This window comes from Brachycentrus maculatus, unplaced genomic scaffold (assembly GCF_059751285.1).
Source record: "Brachycentrus maculatus isolate JH-2025_06_01 unplaced genomic scaffold, ASM5975128v1 h1tg000286l, whole genome shotgun sequence".
Classification (NCBI taxonomy): domain Eukaryota; kingdom Metazoa; phylum Arthropoda; class Insecta; order Trichoptera; family Brachycentridae; genus Brachycentrus; species Brachycentrus maculatus.
This window is the reverse complement of record NW_028281037.1, coordinates 160,331-185,271: the sequence shown is the minus strand read 5'-3', so window position 1 is coordinate 185,271 and position 24,941 is coordinate 160,331. Positions and strand designations below refer to the sequence as shown.

Below are 24,941 nucleotides of genomic sequence, written 5' to 3'. Positions count from 1 at the left end.
CTTTCCTTCATGCGTAAACGATCAAGATAACAATGCGTTAATATGACGCAGTGCCCTATGCACCATTGGGGTGCGGATAAGGGTTTTATTATTATTATTAGTTTTGTTTTACAAGTGGTGAAGGAGGCTGGAAGCTTAGGGCTTCCGTATCGGATGTGGGGAGCTCTGAATGGAGTGCAGGATATTTACCCAGTATCCGATGCTCATATAGAACACGAAGCAGCACTCAGGTATGAGGATCAAGATGACGGCTATCAGCCAGCCGAGAATACACCTCAGGGAGTCCTGCACACACAAAAAAAACAAACATCTTTATAAAATTGACAATAATAAAACAATAATTTATGTACTAAATGTTAAATCAAACACTGATTCTTTGAGTCTACTAAGTTGTATTTTATTGTTTAAAAAACACATATATATATAAATGGCGCCCAAGAACTGGCAAACGAAGCATCGGCCGACCCCCTACAAGATGGACTGACGATATAAGAAGAATAGCGGGAGTGACCTGGATGCGGAAGGCGGAGGATCGAAGAGGATGGAGACTCATGCGGGAGGCCTACGTTCAACAGTGGACGAACACAGGCTGATGATGATGATGATGATGACGATTATAATCAATTTTGTGACAATTGTTTCGCCTTCATGTATGGCATTTTCAAACAAATGTTCATTTGAAAGTGCCATAACTAGGCGAAACAATTGTCACTTTTCATTACTTCAAACCCTTATCTGCACCCTTAATGGTGCATAGGGCAATGCATCATATAAACGCAGTTATCTTGAGGGTCAACACACATAAAGTTTTATTAAGTGTCGTAAAATGTGCCTTGGGAAAACTCATTGAGGGCGCATTATTTTGATGTGTAATTAAGTATGATGAAATTTAAATAAAAAAGATGAAAAATCTATTGCTATTGTTTTGATTCCCCTGGGAATTGAACCCAGGACCACTAGTACGGTAAACAAACATACTAACCACTACACTATGGAGGCGGACAATAATCTACAGAGAGGTATATTGGATTGTTGATTGCAGATAACAAAATGACACATAAGTATAAGAGTACACACTTGCATGCTCTGGATAATAAGAGATAATATTTTTGTCAATTATTAAATTGAGTTATATTTGCACAGTTGTTGTGATAACATGAAAAATATTGACTTTTTACAACATGTTTTGCAAAGCAAGTAACGGCAGAGTGGGTCAATGAATTTCATTAAAAACAATCATTATGATATAATGAAACAAGGATATATTTTTATGTTTTAACTAAAATTACAGTACAAACATATAGACCAGTGGTTCTGAACCTTTTTGATGTCAGGGAGCACTTTTGATCTTAAGGAAGATTTGCAGTACCTTCACCAAAACTAAAGATACAAAAAACATACGCAAATAAATTTTATTAAATTAATTGAACAATAGATGCTTAAATGTCATGTCGATAAGAAGTAACTGCCAAAAAATAGCTGTTTCAACTGTTACAGGACTTCCCCGTACTAATGAGCAGTAGAAGGGGTCCTCAACCAACGTTTCCAGATTTAACTATACATATATTATGTAAATTCACATAAAAAATGCATTTCTAACATATAATTATATCAAATCATGCCTTCAACCATAACCATAACTTACATGTAATTATTATTATAATACAATACTTAAACTCATTCAATTTAAATTAATTTTGTCAGAAAACATATATAAAATCATGGTTTTCTACTCCTGCCTTGTTGTGAATATAACATAGAATTTTGACTAGCTTCACACCAATCTGATGATGTCGGTTACGACGAAACTTACTTGCCGGTCAAGTAAAGTTCATGTGAAAAAAATTACATATAATATATATATAAAACCCTTATCCGCACCCCAATGGTGCATAGGGCACTGCTTTATATAAACGCAGTCTTATCTTGATCGTTTACACATGAAGGAAAGGTGATCAGCCCCCCGCTTCGAACCAGTCCAGGGTAATATTGAATAAATATTACAGTGAAAAAAATCACTTACATTTATTTGACCCCCCTGGGAATCGAACCCGGGACCTCCAGAACGGTAGCCGAGCGTACTGACCATTACACTACGGAGGCGAACAAATTTTATTCTTCATTACAATACATTATATCAAAAAAATGATCATACAGCTGTCGGTAAAACAGTGCAGGGAATGAAGATCTTACTGTGGCTAGTCCGTGTATGAGAACAGCTGTTGCGGTAGTCACGCCGATGTAGCACAGGGCGAGGAAGTAGGCCGGGGGGGGTAGCCCCACTTCTGACTCCAGAATCCATAGCAGCTCGTACGCGAACGCTATAGTGTAGGATATCTGAAAGACGAAAAAAAACTATTCAAAAATCATATTTATCTTTGAAAAAATAAATTGTCATGTCCCAACCTTCACGCCCTACAACATACAACAAAGAGTATCCAACTTGGTTTACTAAAGACCTGTTACAATTAATCAGTTGAAAGAAATTGATACAAACATTCAAACTAAACTTAACAGCTACTGAACTATATACCGATATTTTTGTGCAAGTGTCGGGTTGTGGTCCCGTTGTTAGTGTCGCGGACTCTTTTGAGTCAGAATTTCTCGGTCTGAACCCACTCTACCACAATTTGATACCTATTTCTAATAATGAGCCGCTTAGGCTCACAGAAATAGTATGAAACTGAAATATTTGTGAAAAAATAAAATAAAATGATAATACTTAATATAAACTGTTCTTTATTGTTTTTATATTCTATTGTAAAAGGCTTTTGTGCCGTATAAATATGAATACAATTAAAAACAATTTTTATACATTTCTACGTTAATAAAATCATATAATTTTAGTTGCGCTGAGCCTCTCTAAAAAGAAGACTGAGCTCTGGTGCTTGGAGAGGACTTTTCCTGCTTTTTTTGCATAGGTTGGAAATTCTTAAATGTGGACTTAGCTTCACATACCGTCTTTGAAAATGTTGCGGAATGCATCGAAACACGTGTCACAATAGAATTTAAGAAAAAATGGTATTTACCAATTAAAACTTAAATTTAAAATGTATCGATTTTACCACAAAGTGACTGCGGAATCAATTTGTGAAATTCTTAAATGAGATTTCATTTCAATAGATGAAATCTGCAATTAAATATAACAAAACTAAATCAATAAACAATATTTGATGTTGTTTTGTTATATTTTGTTCTCAAATCTGGGTTTGTACACTTAGGAGTTTTTTATATTGATATCTCAACAAAGATGAAGAAGAATAAGTCTGCGATGTAGTGCTTTATGGATCATTGGATGCAGATTAAGAGTCAAAGAAAGTGTAAATATTTCAACTGATTTTGAAGAAAAATATTTTAGATATAAATTATTTTTTTTAAAATTTAAACTTCACGTGTAGAAAAGAAATAAGTACATTGTTAAAAAGCAATATCTTCCAACCAACCAAAAACAGACTGGTGATATCAGTCTAAACGTTTGATACCATATATCGCTCACTACTTTCAACATCATATATCAAAAATCGTAAATTTTCAGTTGTGCATGTTTTCGGAATGCCCAGAAAATGTACTATATCGCAGCAAAAGCGGCATATTTTTAACTTAATATTTACCCGCTACAGGGCAGAAAGTGTTGTTTTTGCATTTTTAAGAAAAGGTGTTAATTATTTTTTTAAATATGCTAAATATTTTGCAAATGGAGAAAAAACATTAAGGTTTTACCTAAAAAGATCTGTTGCACAGTAAAAAGTTCAATAAGTGGCTTGATATTTATTTTTAATACATTTTATTATATTTTTAAACTTTAAAAACAATCTCCTGCAAAATCAAGTTTTTTACATATAATGTTTTTGAAAGAAGTGAGCGATATAGCTGTTTGCAATCAGAGGGTAGATAGTACTTGAACATTAAAAAAAACATAAATTACAAATTGATAATAATAAGAAAGGAAAAGCAAAAAGGGAAAAAATATTATATATCCACCTGCAATTACTCGGCTGATCTACGTCACAAGGTTTAATTAGATTGAAAGCATATAATACATTAAATTTAATGGAATAAAGATATATAATGCAGCAAGGCCATTTAATTATCGAATGTAAATTCCCAGACATTCTTTGTGCTCTCAATTATATGTGCACACCAACTGAAATTCAAAGAGTCAAATTTCAAAACAGATCATATCAATACCAAACTTGATTCATCAAATATCAATGGGTGAACGTCAAGTTCTATGATCGTCGATCTCTTTTTGTCGGATCTGCGATGAGATACATTTTGCTGGAATTGTGTTTAAATATGTATTCTAGTATGTTCCAGATGCGATTCTATTTTGATTTTATCTGGATTCTAACTGCATTTATTCCGTATAAAGTAATAAACAAACATATGTACGACTATTTTATGCTTAAAATTGTCTTGTAGCCAGGCACATTGGTAAATCGGTCGCCCGACAAAATAAAAAATAAAAACCTGTTACATTATCTTATTACATACTTTCGGCGTATGTTATTATAAAACAAAAATAACATACCGATAACTTAATTTAATTGCTTTCTTCCTTATTTTATCGATCGCAAAAACCATTCTAGATCATTAATTTCAAACGTCAGAAATTGGAGATATCAACTGCGAACTTGATTTAAAAATATATCGTAAGTACTCACGGTATGTAGGTCCCGCCATTTCAAAAATATTTACTTATTGTAGTGTTACCATGATATGGCAATTTAAAAAATTAGTCAGGTTTACCAACTTTATAACAACTAAAAGATATATATTGTATGTACTTGCTAAAGGTAGGTACCGTTATATTTGGAATTACCGATTTGAGGGTATTTTTTTATATCCTCTTTGGATTTTTTTGCAAAAAACGTCTCATAAACTCAAAAAGTTTGTAGAAAGTGACGTTTACAGACATTTTAAAAAGAGAAAAAAACAAGAATTTGATCGTAATGATATTCGTATTAGCTAAATTTATATAAGGAATAATAAAATGGGTGATTTAAACTTTCGTAAAAAAAGTATTTTACAAATCTTATTTGAGTTTGAAGTATTTACTTTATAAGTATAAATTAATCTCACTTGTAAGTGACTAATAGTTTTTATGACATGAACGCATATTGATTTATACTTTAAATAAGTACTTATTATTGTTACTGAGCGTGTAAGAATGTGAGAATAATAAAATATTCAGAATAGCCGTGTCTTTGCTAGCTGTAATCATATTATTAATAGAACTATGCAAAGTATTACAAGTACCCGCTCGCGTTGCATTATTATTGATTAACGTTACTATCGCGTATTCACAGTTAGCTGTGACAAGTATGTTTGGTATCAATAGGCGGGTACCTGTCTGCTTCGAATGCTAAATGATATAAATATATTATGGCGTGTATTGGCGAAGTTCAATACACTCGCGTACCTACCTGTTCCTTGTGGGCGCGTACAAGGATTGGATACCGAACGAATTGCAAATTAATTTGGTATGGAAAGGATACCCGTAATCAACGGTAAACGCAAGTTGGAATCTAACCTAAAATACACATGATATCATAATTATTACTGTTTATTTAATCGTTGTAAAATCAATTTCATGATAACATGTGCAATCTGCTGATGAAGAAGTTTCTTTTAGAGATGAAAAACATCTATTGGTGAGATGTAAAGAAGCTTTTTACTATACAGAAACTCTTATATGTGAGGTCCGAATCCTGGATTATAATCACACACATGAGAATGTTCTAGTGATTCAAGAACAAGGTTTCTAAATTGGTTCATATATACAGAACTTCCAAGAATTTGAGTAGTGTGGTTGTCAATAATGGGTAGAATTGGTGAATGTTACACGTGTGTAAAGTTATCACTTAAACCAGCCTATGACGGTCGTCAGCCCCGTAAATGCCCAGACTTCCATATTCTTCTTCATCTTTGATGAGATGTAAAAAAATAATATAATAATTATCTGTTTCATTTTCAGAAATCTTCAAGTTGTGTCAAAATAATTTCTTTTTTTTCTCATCAGAATAATGATTCAATATCATCATTTTATTTTCTCTTTTACTAAAATCATGGTTTGTATTAAATTAATTTTATGGCTATGGGTGACTAGACACTACTCACTGCACAAAATTGCAGCACAATTTCCGTCTTTGCCATAATTACCGATATCATAATATTTTCTTGCTACGTTTAACATATTTTGCGATCAATAAATTCAAGACTTACTTTCAAATTCGATCGAACATATACTTGATTGTTTTTGTATCAAGTTCCTTTGTGATTTTTAAATGTGAATTTTTAATAATAAATCTATATTAATCTTGTCCGCCTCCGTAGTATAATGGTCAGCAAGCTCGGCTACCGTTCTGGAGGTCCCGGGTTCGATTTCCAGGGGGGATCAAATATAGGTGATTTTTCACTCAAATATTTATTCAATATTACCCTGGACTGGTATCTGAAGTGGAGGGCTGATCACCTTTCCTTCATGTGTTAACGATCAAGATAACACTGCGTTTATATGAAGCAGTGCCCTATGCACCATTGGGGTGCGAATAAGGGTTTAACAAAATATCTTTAGAGATTACTGAGAAGACTAAATTCTCGAGGTTACACCCGAGATTAAAAAAAATCATTACTAATTTCAATATTGATCCTTTGTATGTAAAATATATACATAGATTCTCTTAAAATCTCTCTAAATCTCTAAACTCTTTGTCTACAAGAGTCTAGACTCTTATAACGAGAGGCGAGAAGAGTCTAGACGTAGTCATTAAGTGTTTTTAAACATGTAAAATTCTCGTTTTAAAGATAACTATCTCTTTGTTTTCTTTCTTTGTTCAGAACATCGCATGCAAGTGTATTAATTTTCTAAGTATTTCATCGATTCGATTGATGATTGTGACCAGAAGAGCAAATGCAATAGTACTACTCTCACAGGTAACAATTAGGTCTATTCGATAAACTATTATTTTTTAAAACGAAAAAAGAAAAGAAAAGCGCAACCCTGTTTGTCACTCTTCGTCGATCTATTATTGGGGTATTATTTTCGCAATTTTTTTATATTGTAACGCGTGTGTTTGACATTTTTAGGTTTCTTACGTTATTTTCGTAAGTTGGCAATGAATGACGTCACAGAAAGGATGGAGTTATTTTAATATTGGCAACATTGCTTAATTATTGGCGGCTCTGTTTATTGATGCCTATGGTCAACCCTCCCACCCCCTCCCCCCATATTTGTTTAACACAAATGGTACACAAATGGTATTGTAGTGGTAAACAAACAATCCACACTACTACTTTTGGAGCTTTATAAACCATATGACGTCATAAAACGTTTGATGACGGAAATTTGATGACGTATGCGAACGCAAGTTTTTAGTTTTATAAAAATATCTAAAGTTTAAACCTTCAAATATCCCTTATTTCTCTACATATAAGAATGCTACCGATAGTCTTGTGATTTTTCATATTCATTTATTAGCCAATAATCACACATCGTGATATTTATCCATTATTTTTTATTGCGAATCAAATTTTTTTTTTTTAAAGTACCAGTAGGTAGGTACTTGAACAATTGTTCTTTTTTTGTGATTAATGAAGGAACGGTGATGGCAACACACCTACAACGGTAGCGATGATAGATCTCTAGATTCGAGAGTTCTCCATAGGATAATTATGCTAAATGGCTCAAACACAATAATGTTTACACACACAAGATGTCGTCATCATACAACTGAAAAGACAAACCGCGTAGGAACGTCTTCTAGGTGCGGTGTAACACACATATTTGGTGACTTTTTCATTGTTTCATTTACATAGGAATGTGGAATTTGGAAAAAAACATCGATTTACTAAGATTAATGCGTTTAAGCAGTTTTTATATGCAAGAAGAGGTACCGTTATATATAACTAGGGTATCAGATTGTATAGGTACCTACGTTTAAACCCTCAGGACATGAATCACATACAAAATTCAATATTCTATAGTAATAAATAACTGTTTCATTATTTTTGGATGTTTTTTCTAATTTTTAAAAAACAACAGTCGATCTTTTGAAAACAAGACAAAATATCAGTTCACAACATTTTGAGTGTGTTCAAATACTTGTTCACAAATCTCGGTTCTTCGCTTAGGAGTTATTTAACATTTTTGACATGAAAGTCTAGTTATTTACGGGGCTTACGACCTGTCATTGATCGGAAATTTTCACACGTGCAAAATCATGTTTACAGGCGTTTACCAGTATGTTAAAATAATCCGGGATTCGGATCTTGCATGCAAATAAAAGAGTCTGCTTAATAAAAAGCTTTCCTCAATCCAACAAAGATGGCTGTTGTGAACTCATATCGCTCACTCCTTTCAACAACGTCATATTTCAAAAATCGTCAATTTTCAGTTGTGCGTGTTTTCGGAATGCCCAGAAAATGTACTGTATCCCAGCAAAAGCGGCATATTTTTAACTTAATATTTACCCGTTACAGGGCAGAAAGTATTGTTTTTGCATTTTGAATAAAAGGTATTGTTTAATTATTTTTTTGAATATACTAAATATTTTCAAATGGAGAAAAAACCTTCAGGTTTTACCTAAAAAGATCTGCCGCATAGTAAAAAGTTCAATAAGTGGCTTGATATTTATTTTTAAAACATTTTATTATATTCTAAAACTTTAAAACGATCTCCTGAAAAATCAAGTCTTTTGATATATAGGGTCCGCCAAATAACTTTTTTTTTTTCAAAAACAGGGCGCAAAACATCGAGTGTAGCTTCGGCTGTGTGGCACGTAGCGCCGTCCTGTTGAAACCAAATGTTGCCAATATCCTCCTCTTCAATTTTTGTTAACAAAAATCCGTTCAACATGGCCCGATAACGATCGCCATTGACTGTAACGGCCACTCCTTGCTCATTTTCAAAGAAAAATGGCCCAATTATGCCTCTGGACCAAAATCCGCACCAAACAGTGACTCGTTTTGGGTGTACCGGCTTTTCAATGTATGCGTGCGGGTTTTCTGTGCCCCAAATACGACAATTTTGCTTGTTTACATACCCGCCAAGATCAAAATGAGCTTCATCCGAAAAGATGATTTTTTTGGCAAAATCGGCATCTTCTGTAAGTCGATCGCAGGCCCACTCAGCGAAGCGAAAACGCATTGGATGGTCAGTTGGCTTCAACTCCTGAACCAATTGGACTTTGTATGGCGTCATACCAAGGTCTTTATGCAAAATTCGTCTCAATGATGTCTCCGAAATGTTCAATTGTTGAGAACGACGGTGAATTGATGTTGATGGCGCTTCACGCACACTTTCTGCCACAACATCGATATTCTCGGGTGTACGCACTGTTTTTGGCTTTTCACGCTTTGGTTTATCGATGAGGATGCCAGTTTCTTTCACTTTTTTCACAAGATAACGAACATACGGAGCTGACGGTGCTTCTCTTCTTCCAAAAACCGTACGCAATTTTCGCACACATTCTGCAACATTACCATGATTTTCAAAGTAATGTCGCAATATTTCCCAGCGTTGTTCAAGCGTATACACAACCATATTCGCTCAGCGGAAGGATAAAACTAATTATCTGTCAAATCAGACATGAGCTAAGTGTTACCATTCACGAAATAAGCACTAGTTGAAAAAAAAAACTTTAGATGGCGGACCCTATATAACGTTGTTGAAAGGAGTGAGCGATATGTACTGTGTCATGAGATCGATCATATGATCGATCCATGATTGACGACCACACTTGGAGAATGGAGAATAGAGTGATCACTTAACCAACCTGCGACAGGTCATAAGCCCTGTAAATACCCAGACTTCCATATTCTTCTACATCTATGTTGAGATGTCAAAAAATATAAAATGGCAGATTCCTTTATATTCTTCTTCTTCTTCTAACTCTTATCCGCACCTCAATGGTGCATAGGGCACTGCATCGTATAGAAGCAGTGTTATCTTGATCGTTAATTACACGAAGGAAAGGTGAGCAGCCTTCCGCTTCAGGTACCAGTCCAGGGTCATATTAAGTAAATATTAGAGTGAAAAATCACTAATATTTATTTTGACAGTCTTGGGAATCGAACCCGGGACCTCCAGCATGGTAGCCTAGCGCGCTAACCACCACACTATGGAGGCGGACATGAATTAATGCCTAAATAAAACTATTAAGTATTTAAATTATTTTGCCGACTAGGAGTTACGTGATGAAAATCGTATCCGTGGCATCTGTTGCGGAAATGTCTCATTGCATTCCGACACGAGACACGTTGATGTAACCTGAATATAAAAAGTAAAATCTCTGTCAACGTTTCTCGGCTTAAAATGGCGGTTTAATATTTGAAATCAAGAGTTGGAATCAGAACTGTCTGTTCTCATTAATGATCTATGAAGCTGATTCATTTAATGCTGATCTTCCAAATGAGCAGATATTTATACCAACATACTCTGTTCATGCCACTAAATATAGGTAGGTATTTAAATCTTGATATAATTTTTTTGATAACTCATCAAAGATGAAGAAGAATACGGAAGTCTGGGCATTTACGGGGCTGACGACAATCATAGGCTGGTTTAAGTGATCACTTTACACACGTGTAACATTCACCAATTCTACCCATTATTGACAACCACACTACTGAAATTCTTAGAAGATCTATATATATGAACCAATTTTTGAAACATTATTCTTGAATCACTAGAACTTCACTGGAGACATCTATTGGTGAGATGAAAGAAGCTTTTTATTCGGATTCGGACCTCACATACTAATAAAAGAGTTTTAACTCCTTAGAGTTAAAAGTCTCCCTCCGTGGTGCAATGGTTAGTGTGTTTACCTATCGTGCTGGAGGTCTCGGGCTCGATTCCAGGGAGGGGGGGATGAAAATATATATTACTGATTTTACACTACAATATTTATTTAATATTATCCTGGACCAGTCCCCGATGTGCAAGAGATATATATTTAAAAAAAAAACTTGATTTTTCAGGAGATCGTTTTTAAAGTTTAAAAATATAATAAAATGTATTAAAAATAAATATCAAGCCCTTTATTGAACTTTTTACTGTGCAACGGATCTTTTTAGGTAAAACCTGAATGTTTTTTCTCCATTTGAAAAATATTAAGTATATTTAAAAAAATAATTAAACAATACCTTTTCTTCAAAATGCAAAAACAACACTTTCTGCCCCGCTACAGCGGGTAAATATAAAGTTAAAAATATGTTGCTTATGCTGGGATATATAATAGTAAACTTTCTCGGCATTCCGAAAACATGCACAACTGAAAATTGACGATTTTTTATATATGACGTATTTGAAAGGAGTGAGCGATATGTTATTTTATAAATTATAAATAAATAAATTGTGGTTAAAAATGATGAAAACCGCGAGAATTTTCTCGAATACTGTGAAACTATTAAGTTTTGTTACATGCATGACGTACCTTTGCGTTGTTTTTTGTTATGTTCAAATCGTTGCATTGTCTCCCATTGTTCCAACCAGAGCCGTAGCAATGTATTGTTATCCTTGGTAAATATCACACGAAAATTTAATCCAATATGTACGAATGATGCGTGTAATATATAAACCCAGAACAGCTTGTTTATTTGAAATAAAATAGTGACTTTAAAACATGGTATATGTGATAATTAAGATGGAACCTAACATCCAATTTATTAAGCGATCTCAATGAATGGATCTTTTCATTAATTGATTCGGCAGTCACTTTGTGGTAAAATCTATTCATTTTTAATTAATGTTTTACTTAGTAAATATCACTTGCTTTTGTTAAGGTTTGTTTGTTGGTAACTAATAAGTCCTTTATAGATGAAGCTACATCCCAATCACTTTTGTTTTTTGTTTTCACTGTTTTATGGGTCGGGGCACATTATTTTTATTATTTCTGCACATTTGTACTTAAACGATGACAATTGTTTGTAAAGCGCAACTTCAGTGTCTACTGCTAATTCTTGTAAGTCTACGTTTATGTTTTTTGGGTGTAAATTGTATTTCAGTCCACGGGATAATAATTGTGAATGATAAGTGGTATTTCTAAGTAAAACATTAATTAAAAATAAATGGATCATTGTAAGACAAGAGGAATATCTAATTTAACATAATAAAAAAAATTATAATAAAACCCTTATCCGCACCCCAATGGTGCATAGGGCACTGCGTCATATAAACGCAGTGTTATCTTGATCGTTTACACATAAAGGAAAGGTGATCAGCCCTCCGCTTCAGGTACCAGTCCAGTGTAATATTGAATAAATATGACAGTGAAAAAATCACTTATATTTATTTTACCCCCCTTGGGAATCGAACCCGGGACCTCCAGAACGGTAGCCGAGCGTGCTGACCATTACACTACGGAGGCGGACAATTTTTTTTTATTTTAAAATAATTTAACACACTCAACTATTACACCACAGAGGCGGATCAATACATGTTATATTATCTTAAATGTGATGCTAAACACACGAATGAAAGCTGATCAGCCCTGCGCTTCAGGTACCATTCCAGGGCAATATTAAATTGACAAGTGAACAATCACATACATTCATTTTGACCCCCTTAAAAATCGAATCTAACGCGCTAGCTAAACGTGCTGACCACTACACTACGGGGCGGACAAAATGACCCGACGAAACACACAAATACAGTATCTACTCAATGAATTAGGGCCACGCAGAATTTTGTTCAATTTCTCAATTCAAACAGAAATAACTCAGAGAAAACCTTGAATAAAACAACATTGAATTTTATTTACACATGAACACTTTATTACGCTTAAATTATGCATATATTTTCATATAAATATAGTTAGTATTTAGTATTTCCACCTTTGGCAGAAATAACTGCCTCAATTCTTTTTGGCATACTTAAAATGCACTGTTGTATCATGTTTTTTATTTCTTCGTCTTCTGACCAAATTTTTTGAATATTTTTTTTAGACAGTCTACTGTCGGATTTGGAAATGAGTAAACCTTATTTTTAACATGCTCCATACGTTTTCTATAGGATTAAGGTCCGGAGAATTTCCAGGCCAGGGGAGCAAGGCAGATTTTTGTTGGACAAAAATTTTATTATTGATTTAGCCCGGTGGCAAGGTGCCCCATCCTGCATGAAGGTGTATGGACCTTCTGTTGGGTCGAGTGTATGGTAGAAGGGCAATAAAATTCGTTCGAGGACCTGCTTATAGGAATTTTGGTTCATTGTTCCTTCCACGAAAAACAACGGTCCAGGTAAATTGTTAATAATACATGACCATATCATTGTTGCAGGGGGGTGTTTGATAACTTTTACCACACAGACCTCATTGTAACGTTCCATTTGTGTTCTCCTGACGAATCGACGGCTCTCTGTCACGGCTTCTAACCGGCACTTATCACTAAAGATGACCTGAAAAATAATGAAAATTTAAGTTTAATTTAAATATATAGGTTTATTTACTAAAATGATATGTTGAAAATTCAATTAAAATAAATACCTTTTTCCAATCATCTACCGATTAATTTCGATGTAGCCTGGCCCATTTTAATCGATCCGCTTTCATTCGTGGTGTCAATTTTGGTACTTTTACAGGGCGCCTGCATTTCAGATTTACTTCGTAAAGACGTCGCCTCAGTGTTGATACCGATATATTTATACCCTCTTCTTCCAATTTTATTTTTAATGTTTTTGCTGATGCACTACGGGTTTCTAAGGCACTTTGAACGATTTTTCGATCAGCCCTCGGTGTTGTTTTTCTAATCCTACGACAGTTCTTTCGCCGATTGCTGGTGGCGGGTGACTAATTTTTTATTGATTTTGAAAATCTGTCCACTGTTTGACGAGAAACGTTTTCTTTTTTTGAAATTTCTCTATTAGATAGTATTCCTAATTTCAGTAGCACTATAACACTAGACTTTTTTTCCTCAGAAATGACTTTACTTTTTCCCATTTTGTCCTTTCCAAAAAAAACACTTGTGTTTACAAAAAAAAAATTATACTTTATGAACTAAAATTAAAAATGAAGTTTTTTTCACAAGACACGATAACTATATAACCTCTCTGAACAAAACAACAACCAGAACTCAAGAAACTTCACTAATAAATGAGATAGGACTATTTTTTGAACTTTCAACTATCTGTCTACCTGTGCTAATTAGGGACCTTTCTCAGAAAAAGGGTTTGAAATTTTGTAAAGGCATAAATAATCCAGGTATATTTTACATATTATTGAAGGTAATATACATGATATTAGATGTCAATAGAAAACTTAAAGTATTTATGTAAAATAATGGGTAATAATCCAAAAGATTTCAGAGTATTCAAAAAAATATTGGGTGGCCCTAATTCATTGAGTAGATACTGTAGTATCGCATTGAGAAATATTGATATAGTCGTAATTGGCCTACAATTAAATTGGAAAAATCCCACGGTGTTACAAAGAGAACCATTTTGGTAATTACGTGTATTATGAATGAATGACTTCTCCCGGTAAAATGATTTGTGGTGTAAATTTAGTCTCACATTTTCTTATTTACAAATGACCTTGAATTGGAAACGAATCGAGTAACGAGTTATATCTTTAGAAAAAATTTGCAATGTTGGGAATGGATCGGAGTCGATCAGAATGACTCTCAGATTTATAAACTTATTGTAAGCGTATTCACGATTGCTTTTAAAATTTGATCTTCAAATGAAAAGCAATATATATATATATATATATATATATATATATATATATATATATATATATATATATATATATATATATATATATATGTATATATATATATATATATATATACATATATATATATATATATATATATATATATATATATATATATATATATATATATATATATATATATATGTATATATATATATATATATATATATATATACATATATATATATATATATATATATATATATATATATATATATATATATATATATATATATATATATTTATATATAAATATATATATATATATATATATATATATATATATATATATATATATATATATAAATATATATTTATATATATATATATATATATATATATATATATATATATGTATATATATATATATATATATATATATATATATATATATATATATATATATATATATATAAATATATATAAATATATATACATATATATATATATATATATATATATATATATATATATATATATATATATATATATATATATATATATATATATATATATATATATATATATATATATATATATATATATATTTATATATATATATATATATATATATATATATATATATATATATATACATATATATATATATATATATATATATATATATATATATATAAATATATATATATATATATATATATATATATATATATATATATATATATATATATATATATATATATAATGTATCTTTTTCTGATTAATTATTTGATCATTTATTTTTACGTCAATTTTTCAATTCTTAATTTCGATCAAAAATAAATTGTCAATTTCCATGATACCTTGAAAGAAACCATTATTTGCTTGTTGAATAACTCGGACCTTTTCCGACTTTTGAAATTCCTTTTTGACCCGAAATTGTAAAAATAAAATGTGCTTCTGATAATGGTATACCATTTATAAGTATGATTTATTTCAAAAATTAATTCCCGTTGCACGTAAATCCCGTTCAAACGGACGTAATATATATTTTAAATGTACGCAAAACGGGATTAGTTTTAGCTAGAGTGACCATAAGCTAAAAAGCAACATCTTGCGACCAACTAAACGTTATGATTTATTGAATAATTTCCTGCTGACTAATTATTGTATAATATATCTGAATAACGAATTGAACCGTTAGTTACATTTCTGTCAGGATGTGCAGTTATAATCTAGTTTATTATCATCTGTCCGTAGGTACATATTTGCATGGTGTGGATAACTGCATTGCTAAGACTGGATTCCAGAATTTATTGAAATAAATAAAAATACCTTCCTGTTAATTCTTAGCCTCGCTGCATTGAAAATGCATAAGCGATAATTATTTTGCTATACAAACGGGTTTGTAATCGATAAAACTAGGAACGATATTAAATTAACTTCAGAAATTGAGAATTATATGGAGGATAATTTTCCTCGTATATCCTTGGATTTTTCAAAAGATCTTGCTTATATTATTTACAAGGTTTATAAATCATTAAGGTGGATTTATGTTTCTTCTAACTAAAAAAAGATGTTGTATTTTATTCTTTGTTTGGAACAGGAGGATAGTCTAGTGTGAGCCAATCAGGAACTTGTCAACATTTGCTCGTTGCTAAGAGGAAACCACGTAAAACTCAATTGTCATCAACAGACCTTCTGTTCCACTAGAAGAGGGTTCGGGATTTTGCGTCCTAGCTTGATTTATGTCACATTGGTACTATAAACCAAGCTAGGACACAGACATTGGTCCATCACTATTTTTATCATATATGATACCATGTATCCTTGGATTTGAAGCCTAGGACTAATCACTATACCTTAGGTAATCACGATGGAGTTAACAGCGGTGCCCTGTGCACCATTTGGATGCGGAAGAGAATAATGATTTAAAAAAACATGTATTTCGACAGTGGTTAAGCACTTTATACCATAAATGGTACGCTCAGAAACTCAATCATAGATCGATGTACTTAGAGAAATCAGAGATGGATGAACTAATAGATAATCTTGAAGGAGAACCTAGAAATAAACAAATATACATACCTAAAAAGATACTCATAAAAAACCCCAAGATACGCAAAGATACACATAGAAATAAACTTGGAGATGAATCTGTAGATATTCCGAAAAACAAAATTAAAGAAAATCCTGAAGATACAAAGAGAAAAACTTACAGATGACCCTTGAGATACAGATAGCGATAAACTTAGAGAAATATAAAGATATACATACTAAAATACATAGTAAAACTTAGAAATACACGTAAAGATAAACTTGGACACGAATCTCTATAGACTAATCTCGGAATATCTATATATACCGAGCAAAAGAATTAGAAAGAAAATCATAAAGATATACTCAGAGAAAAACTCAGAGGTGACCCTTAAGATATAGGCAGAACTTAGAAATACCTAACCTCATCTGTGTGTGCATGCACCAACACAAAATAAACAAAAGTACCCTTAAATTCCGCATATATTTTCCTCGAGGCTCAGAATGGACCAGAGCAAACCCAGCTTCACCAATTTATGAGAATCAAAAATTTGTATAATCTTTCAATGCAATTGGCTGCAGTTCAACGAATTCAATTCCAGTTGGTATTCTCTCTTCCATGTCGATTCTTGTTACAGAATACATTAATTGTAGTTTCGTAGTTTGACTGTCTGTTGACAATACAACGACCGTCCATTGTCTGCGACATCTTTACGTGTCGTCTTATGGCCTTTTCTTTTCTTAGTCACGCTTTGAAAATGTGGCGTTTGTTGAATTAGCATCAAACGTGTTCTGTTAATAACTTTCGGCAAAAGTAAGAGTGACGTGACAAACTGTTCAAATACCGGTTTGTTTGTAAATACGAACACAAAAATACCGAGAGGCGTGAGTCATTCCAATGTGTACATATAAAAACGTTCAAAATTCGGTTAGATACATAACTTGAAATCATCTACCAATCATCATACAAAATATATTCTTTAAAAAAATCTGTCTGGTATCAAAATATCCTTTTATTTATTATTTTTAGTATCAAAATATCATTTTTTTATTTAAGTTTTTTTTTATTTAATACCACAATTTCTTAAAATATATTATGACACGTATTTCAATATCACAATGGATTTTAATAAATAATGGTATTTACCAAGTAAAAATTAAATTAAAAATTGATGGATATTACCACTTATTTTGAAACACGACAAAATACGTCACCATTATTATCAATGTTTCCTTTTACAAAAAATCTTGTTCCTTAACCCCCCTTCCCTATATTTATTTATTTTAGTTAGTTTTACCAGAAGAAGAAAACATCTGTAAGTTTTGGAAACTAGTCGTATATATAAATAAAACTCATTAAAGTGGTATATTTAAGTATTTATTTAAATAATAATAATAATACCAAATATAACTATCCGATTCAAATAAAACAAAATGTGCCTTTATTCATTGTGTCTTAACCAAAATATGTTTTTATTCCTTATGTTTTAACCAAATTATCCCTTTTACTTTTTCTATATTTATCAAAAATTCCTTTTTCTTTTTTGTTTAGAATTAAAACATCCCGTTAGTTTTGTTGTTGCCTGTAGTCAAAATATCTCATTGAATTAAAATCTAGTCTAGTATCAAAATAATTCATTGAACAATCTCTTTTCTAGTATGAAAATATCTCGTAGATCCTAAAGATATTAACGATTGTGTATCTACTATAATGATGTGGCAAATTATGCAAATTCGTTAAATTAAATACAAAGTCAAGCCACCTGCATATTATTTAATGAGATTATGTCGAAACCGGAGTAAGTTAAATTAAATTAAACTGTAGACCCAAGGAATGTTCGCGCGTTGTGGGTAATGTATGAAGTGACTTGGACCGCTACCTCAGCAGCCGGAACGTATCAATAAATAATGACCGCTTCACAAACGATAAAAAATAATTAATGATATTTTTATTCAAACAATTGAACTATTTTTTGACATCTCAACATAGATGAAGAAGAATATGGATGTCTGGCCATTTACAGATTTGTGAACAAGTACAGTTAACCCCCCCATAACGCTGAGATAGGTAGAAGCGTTATCGGAGGGGAGGTTATAGGGAATTTAATGTTTTTAAATTGTATATCAATTTTAAATGACTCATTAAAGCCATTTCCGCTAGTTAAAACGAAAAACTACAACTTAAAACATTAAACCCTTATAAAATTCCCTAAGATAAAGGGGTACTTGTGTCAACGTTGTGTCAATGTTTCTCAAGTATGTGAATATATAATCCAGGATTCGGACCTCACATACAAGTTAAAGAGTCTCTGCTTAATAAAAGCTTTCCTCATCCCACCATAGATGTCTATAGTGAACTGGCGCATGCCGTGTTTGATCAATATGTCTATAAGTTTAAAAAAAATATTAGTATTGTTATTAATCACGGGTAGAATTGGTGAATGTTACGCTGTGTAAAGTGATCACTTAAATCAGCCTATGACGGTCGTAAGTCCCGTAAATGCCCAGACTTCCATGTTCTTCTTCATCTTTGTTGAGATGTCATAAAAATCATGTTAATTATGCATAATAATTACCGATTTAATTTTCCCTAATCGAATCTAAAAACATAATAGGATAAGTAATTCATAATTTGATCATACTTCAAACACTGCTCACAATGGTTTGAAACACATTTTCATTAATATTCTTTCGCTATTAAATTTCTCAATTTATTCAAAACAAACAAGAAATTATAATATTTCTTGTTTGTCTTTAGTGTAACTGCTTCCGTTAAACTTGTAGGTATCTTATAATACATATATGTATACATAATGGCATTTTTACACACAGCACTTCCTGTCATGGGAGTCTTTTATGGCGGGTTTAAGATAAGAACTAAAAAACACGTTTCTGCCATTAGTTGCAGTCTTTGTCTTCACTTCGAAGAATACCTAGTATTTTACTTTTTTGACATCTCAACAAAGATGTAAAAGAATGTGGATGACTGGGCTTTACAGGGCTTATGATCTATCATATGCTTGTTAAGTGATCACTTTACACGCGTGCAACATTCACCATTCCACCCATGATTGACAACCACACTACTTAAATTTCCGAAGTTGTGTATATCCTTTGATTTACACCTTCTTTCACATATCGCTCACTCTTTTTAAAAAGGTCATAAATAAAAAAAAACGTGATTTTTAGTTGTGCATGTTTTCGGAAAGCTTAGAAAATGTACTATATCCCAGCAAAAGCGGCATATTTTAAACTTAATATTTACCCGCTACAGGAAAAAAAGTTTTGTTTTTGCATTTTGAAGAAAAGGTATCAAAACACAGTAAGGCACATTTTTTTGTGGTACGTTTTTTTTGCAATTTGGGACTAAGTAGATTCTTTTTAGTCCAAAAATGCAAAAACACGTACTACAAAAAAAAATGTCCCTGACTGTGTTTTAAGTTTGGACAGCCGTATTGTGTCACGATTTTGATCAATATACGAGTATCTAGGAGTTATAAAAATTGAGCAGTATGGTTGTCAACCATTGCTTGAATTGGTGAATTTTACACGTATATAAAGTCATAAAATCACTATCCCAAGCCTATGGGCGTTTGTCCACTACACGAAATTACACGGAATTTTACCGTCCGGCACGTTTTAGCGTTTTAAAACGATGATTGGCTTGGATTGGCTTGTGCTTTTGTCCGTCTTTCTTCGGGTCGGAGCTCGGCTGTCCAAACTTAAAACACAGTAAGAGAAATTTTTTTGTAGTACGTTTTTTTTGCATTTTTGGATTAAGTAGAATATATTTAGTCCAAAAATGCAAAAAAAACGTACTACAAAAAAATGTTCCTTATACTGTGTTTTGGAGTTTGGACAGCCGAGCTCTTGATCGGTGCGTGAACACGTTGCGCTTAAATTCGATCACGCTAAACTGTCGTAGTCGCTTTCATTTTCAAAACCAGACTGCCGGACGGTCGTAAGCCCTGTAAATAAATGCGCAGAATTAAATATTTTCTTTCATGCATGTCAAAAATGAAGAGATTCATTTGAAATAAGGATTTCCTATTCATTTTATTTCATAATCGCACCGGAAATAAGTTAGAGTGATGATTTATCAAACAAACTTGAGAAATACCTGCAATGCGTCACGTCTCTTTAGGCATGAGACCTTTTCGTCTTCCTTTTGGGACGCCAAGGTAAGGAGTGTTAAAAGCACATTTGATTTTGTAATTTGTACACAAACGAGATAATCCTCCCACTCGAATCGTGCACCGCTGATTAAATAACTATTTAATGATGTGTTCATCTGTGGCAGTGGTTGGAAAACCGTGGTTCGCGAGCCGTATGCTGCTCTTTGACCCTTAACACATTGACTGCCAGTGTCAGCCACCGGTGACCGGCACTTTGTACCTTATATTGGTCGTATGAAGATAATATAAGGTACAAAGTGTCAGCCTCCGGTGGCCGACGAGACGCAATTTAAATGCCTTGTGTCATGATCACGACAATCATAACTATTTAACTATGTAACCACCGCGCCAGGGGTAGGCAGAGAGAACAGAACGCCACACCATTGTCTTTAAAAACATTATTCGTCACTTCCATATTCATGCATCTCCTCATACATACACGCCGATTATTCCGACTCCTGATATGGCCACTTCCTTTTCAGGTATTTGAAATACTTGATCATAACAAGTTTTTCCTCGGTTTTCCTCTGCTTCTACTACCAACCTCATAAATTTGTTTTACTTTATTCTTCACTCTTTCGATTCGCATGCTCAAACTATCTTAGCACGACTTTTTTTTAAAATTGCGCTCGTTAGAATGCAGCTTGAACTCTTCAACCACCTAAAGATAAATTATTATAAATATTACTTTCCATAAACCCTAATAAATATTTTTGTACGGCTTTATTTTGTCTCATTTTTTAATTACGTCGGTTGCAAGACAGGACCCACAAGGTGGTCCCCTGAAATTTTAAGATGGAAACCTTTGGAGAAAAAGAGAGGCGTCGGAAGGCCTCAAAAAGATGGTCCGACGTCATAGCCGCTGTGGGGGTAAAAATTGGCTGCAAGCAACAACTGACCGAAGGAAATAGAAAGATACGGAAGAGGCCTATATCCAGCAGTGGAGGATCTGTCCTTGAATGCTGAAGAAGAAAGATCAGGTATTGGGTACGCATCGTCATTTGACATACATTAGGATAATAAATTACGACCGTTAAAACACGCGTGTCGCTGAATATCAATTGATATGGTTTTCATATTATTTTTTTGACAACTCATCAAAGATGAAGAAGAATATGGAAGTCTGGGCATTTACCGGGCTGATGACCGTCATAGGGTAGCTTAAGTGATCACTTTACACACGTGTAACATAGTGGCATATTCAAATGTTTAATTTTAAAAAGATAATCAACGTTTAACATTCACCAATTCTACCCATTATTGACGACCACACTACTCAAATTCTTGGAAGTTCTATATATATATATATATATATATATATATATATATATATATATATATATATATATATATATATATATATATATATATATATATATATATATATATATATATATATATATATATATATATATATATATATATATATATATATATATGTATTTATATATATATATATATATATATGTATTTATATATATATATATATATATATATATATATATATATATATATATATACGAACCAATTTTGAAACATTGTTCTTGAATCACTAGGACTTCACTAGAGACATCTATTGGTGAGATGAAAAAAACTCCTATAATTGGAGATAATCCAGATTTGTGAATAAGTATTTGGACACACTCAAAATGTTGATATGTTTTTGTTTGATTGAAGTTTTGTACTGACATTTCTTGGTGGAACTGCATTTTATATAATAAAATAACAGCTACATATATACGAGTAGTTTTTCACGTATATTTTATTTGACCAGTGACCGGGTTTCGTTGATCAGTTTGGTTATGATGTCGGTAACAACGAAACCCGGTGACTAGTCAAATAAAATATATGTGGAAAAAAATCTATAGTTGTTATTTTGTTACATATAATATGATTTTAAATAGAGTTATTAACCCACTAAATATGACTATATAGATAAACAAATAATATATTACATTTATTACATTTCGACATAGATGAAGAAGAATATGGAGGCTGGGTACAGGCCTTATGAACTCTCGTAGGCTGGTTTAAGTGCTCACTCAATTGTATAACCAAAAATGAACTTTTTTGACTTCTCAACATAGATAAAAGAATATTTCAATCTGATTATTCACGGGGCTTATAACCTTTCATAGGGTGGTTAAGTGATCACATTACACACGTGTAATATTCACCATTCTACCCATGATTGACAATCACACTAGTCCAATTTTTGGAACTCCTACATAATAATAATAAAAAACCTTTATCCGCACCCAATGGTGCATAGGGCACTGCTTCATATAAATGCAGTGTTATCTTGATCGTTTACACATGAAGGAAAGGTGATCAGCTCTCCACTTCAGGTACCAGTCCAGGGTAATATTGAATAAATATTACAGTGAAAAAATCCCTTATATTTATTTTACCCCCTTTGGGAATCGAACCCGGGACCTCCAGAATGGTAGCCGATTACATGCTGACCATTACACTACGAAGGCGGACATTAATCTAATGCATGTGGGTTCACTGGAGCCATATATTGCTAATATTGGGAAAGCTTTTACTTAGCGGAGACCCTTTTATTTCGATGTATCAAGATCCGTGAACAAGTATTTAGACACACTCAAACTGTTGTAAATAATACATTAATATTCAAGAAAAAATTCTGTCGAAAACGTTATATGGCGAAATTTACGAGTAATGACAGTATACGGCAATTTGCATATTACAGTTATTATATTTATGTATTTGGGTAGTATGTTTTCTAGGGATGGAAAGATTGATAAAGACTTAGAAAGGAGAGTGAATGCTGGGAACAAAGTTAATGGTGCACTGAAATCAGTTATAGCAAATAAAAACCTATCGGCGGAAGCTAAACTGGCAGTGCACAACGGAGTCCTGGTTCCAACTCTAATGTATGGAAGTGAAACATGGAGTTGGCAAAAGAAGGATGAAAGTAGACTGAATGCAGTCGAAATGCGATCTTTCATAAGAATGTGCGACAAAACGATGTATGATAGATGTACGAATAGTGAAATAAGGAAGGAATGCAAAGCTGAGATAAGCATTATCGATAAAATTAAGAAACGTGTGTTGAGATGGTTTGGACATGTAGAACGAATGAGTGAGGAAAGAACGGTAAAACAAATTTATGAGGCGAATGTTAGCGGGAAAAGAAGCAGGGGAAGACCGAGAAAAACATGGCACGATCAGGTATGCCAAATACTTGAAAGTGGTCAGGTTAGGAGTCGTAACAATCGGCGGGTATGTACGAGGAGATGCATGAACGTGGAAGAGGCGAAGAATGTTTGCAAGGACAGAGTGGTGTGGCGCTCTATTCTCTCTGTCTACTCCTGCGGGGAAGCGGCGTGATGGTTAGTTAGTTAGTTAGTAGTTCAGTTATTATTATATTTGCAAATCAGATGTTGCAATGAATCTTTGATTAATATATTCAGACTTTTTGATATCCTATTAATTTAAATAATCGCAATGCATTAACATGGAGGATAATCGTTTAATATTAAATTAATGCTTTTTGAAAGTAAATATATAAATTGAGTGAACTTAATAACGAATTTGAGAAAGTGATATTCAGAGAGCATACCTACCCTAGAATTATAGTTTATATCTGGTGTAAAAAAATGTTTTTCGCCCTATGTAAATTTGAACAGAAAATATTTCTTGAAGAAACTACCAGATATAGTAATGAATATTGTTCAGATTGCGCGAAATTCTGCATTTATATCTAAGCTTCATGAATAAATAACATTGATTTTTGGTTTTAGACCAAATATGTCTAAATTCTTGGTAGTCTAAAAATTGGAATCACCTTGTAATTTACCAGTTAAAACTTAAATTTAAAATAGATAGATATTACCACAAAGTAATTGCCGAATCAATTAATGAAATCATTGGAATTATCTTGAAATACCGAAGGACTTGATTAATATTTAATAAATATTAAATAAAAAAAACAATGCAATGTGTCCAGATGATCAGTATTCACCTAGTCACGTCAAATGTCAATCTGATTTTAACCGACACAATTTTAAAGCGACGGGTTTCTTTTCGAGTTCACCAAATCAGCCCCACG

At 32.6% G+C, this 24,941-nt stretch overlaps 1 protein-coding gene across 2 annotated transcripts in view; it reads right to left on the bottom strand.

The window, feature by feature from the left end:
* Positions 1 to 24,941, bottom strand: part of LOC148305087 (uncharacterized) — a 32,616-nt gene that overhangs the window by 6,205 nt on the left and 1,470 nt on the right. For both annotated transcript variants that reach the window (XM_088267264.1, XM_088267263.1), the window contains exons 2-3: positions 2,194 to 2,337; positions 190 to 285 (exon numbers count right to left, since the gene is read on the bottom strand). In XM_088267264.1, coding sequence (XP_088123390.1) covers positions 190 to 285; positions 2,194 to 2,337 — 240 coding nt within the window. The remainder of the gene's footprint in view (positions 1 to 189; positions 286 to 2,193; positions 2,338 to 24,941) is intronic.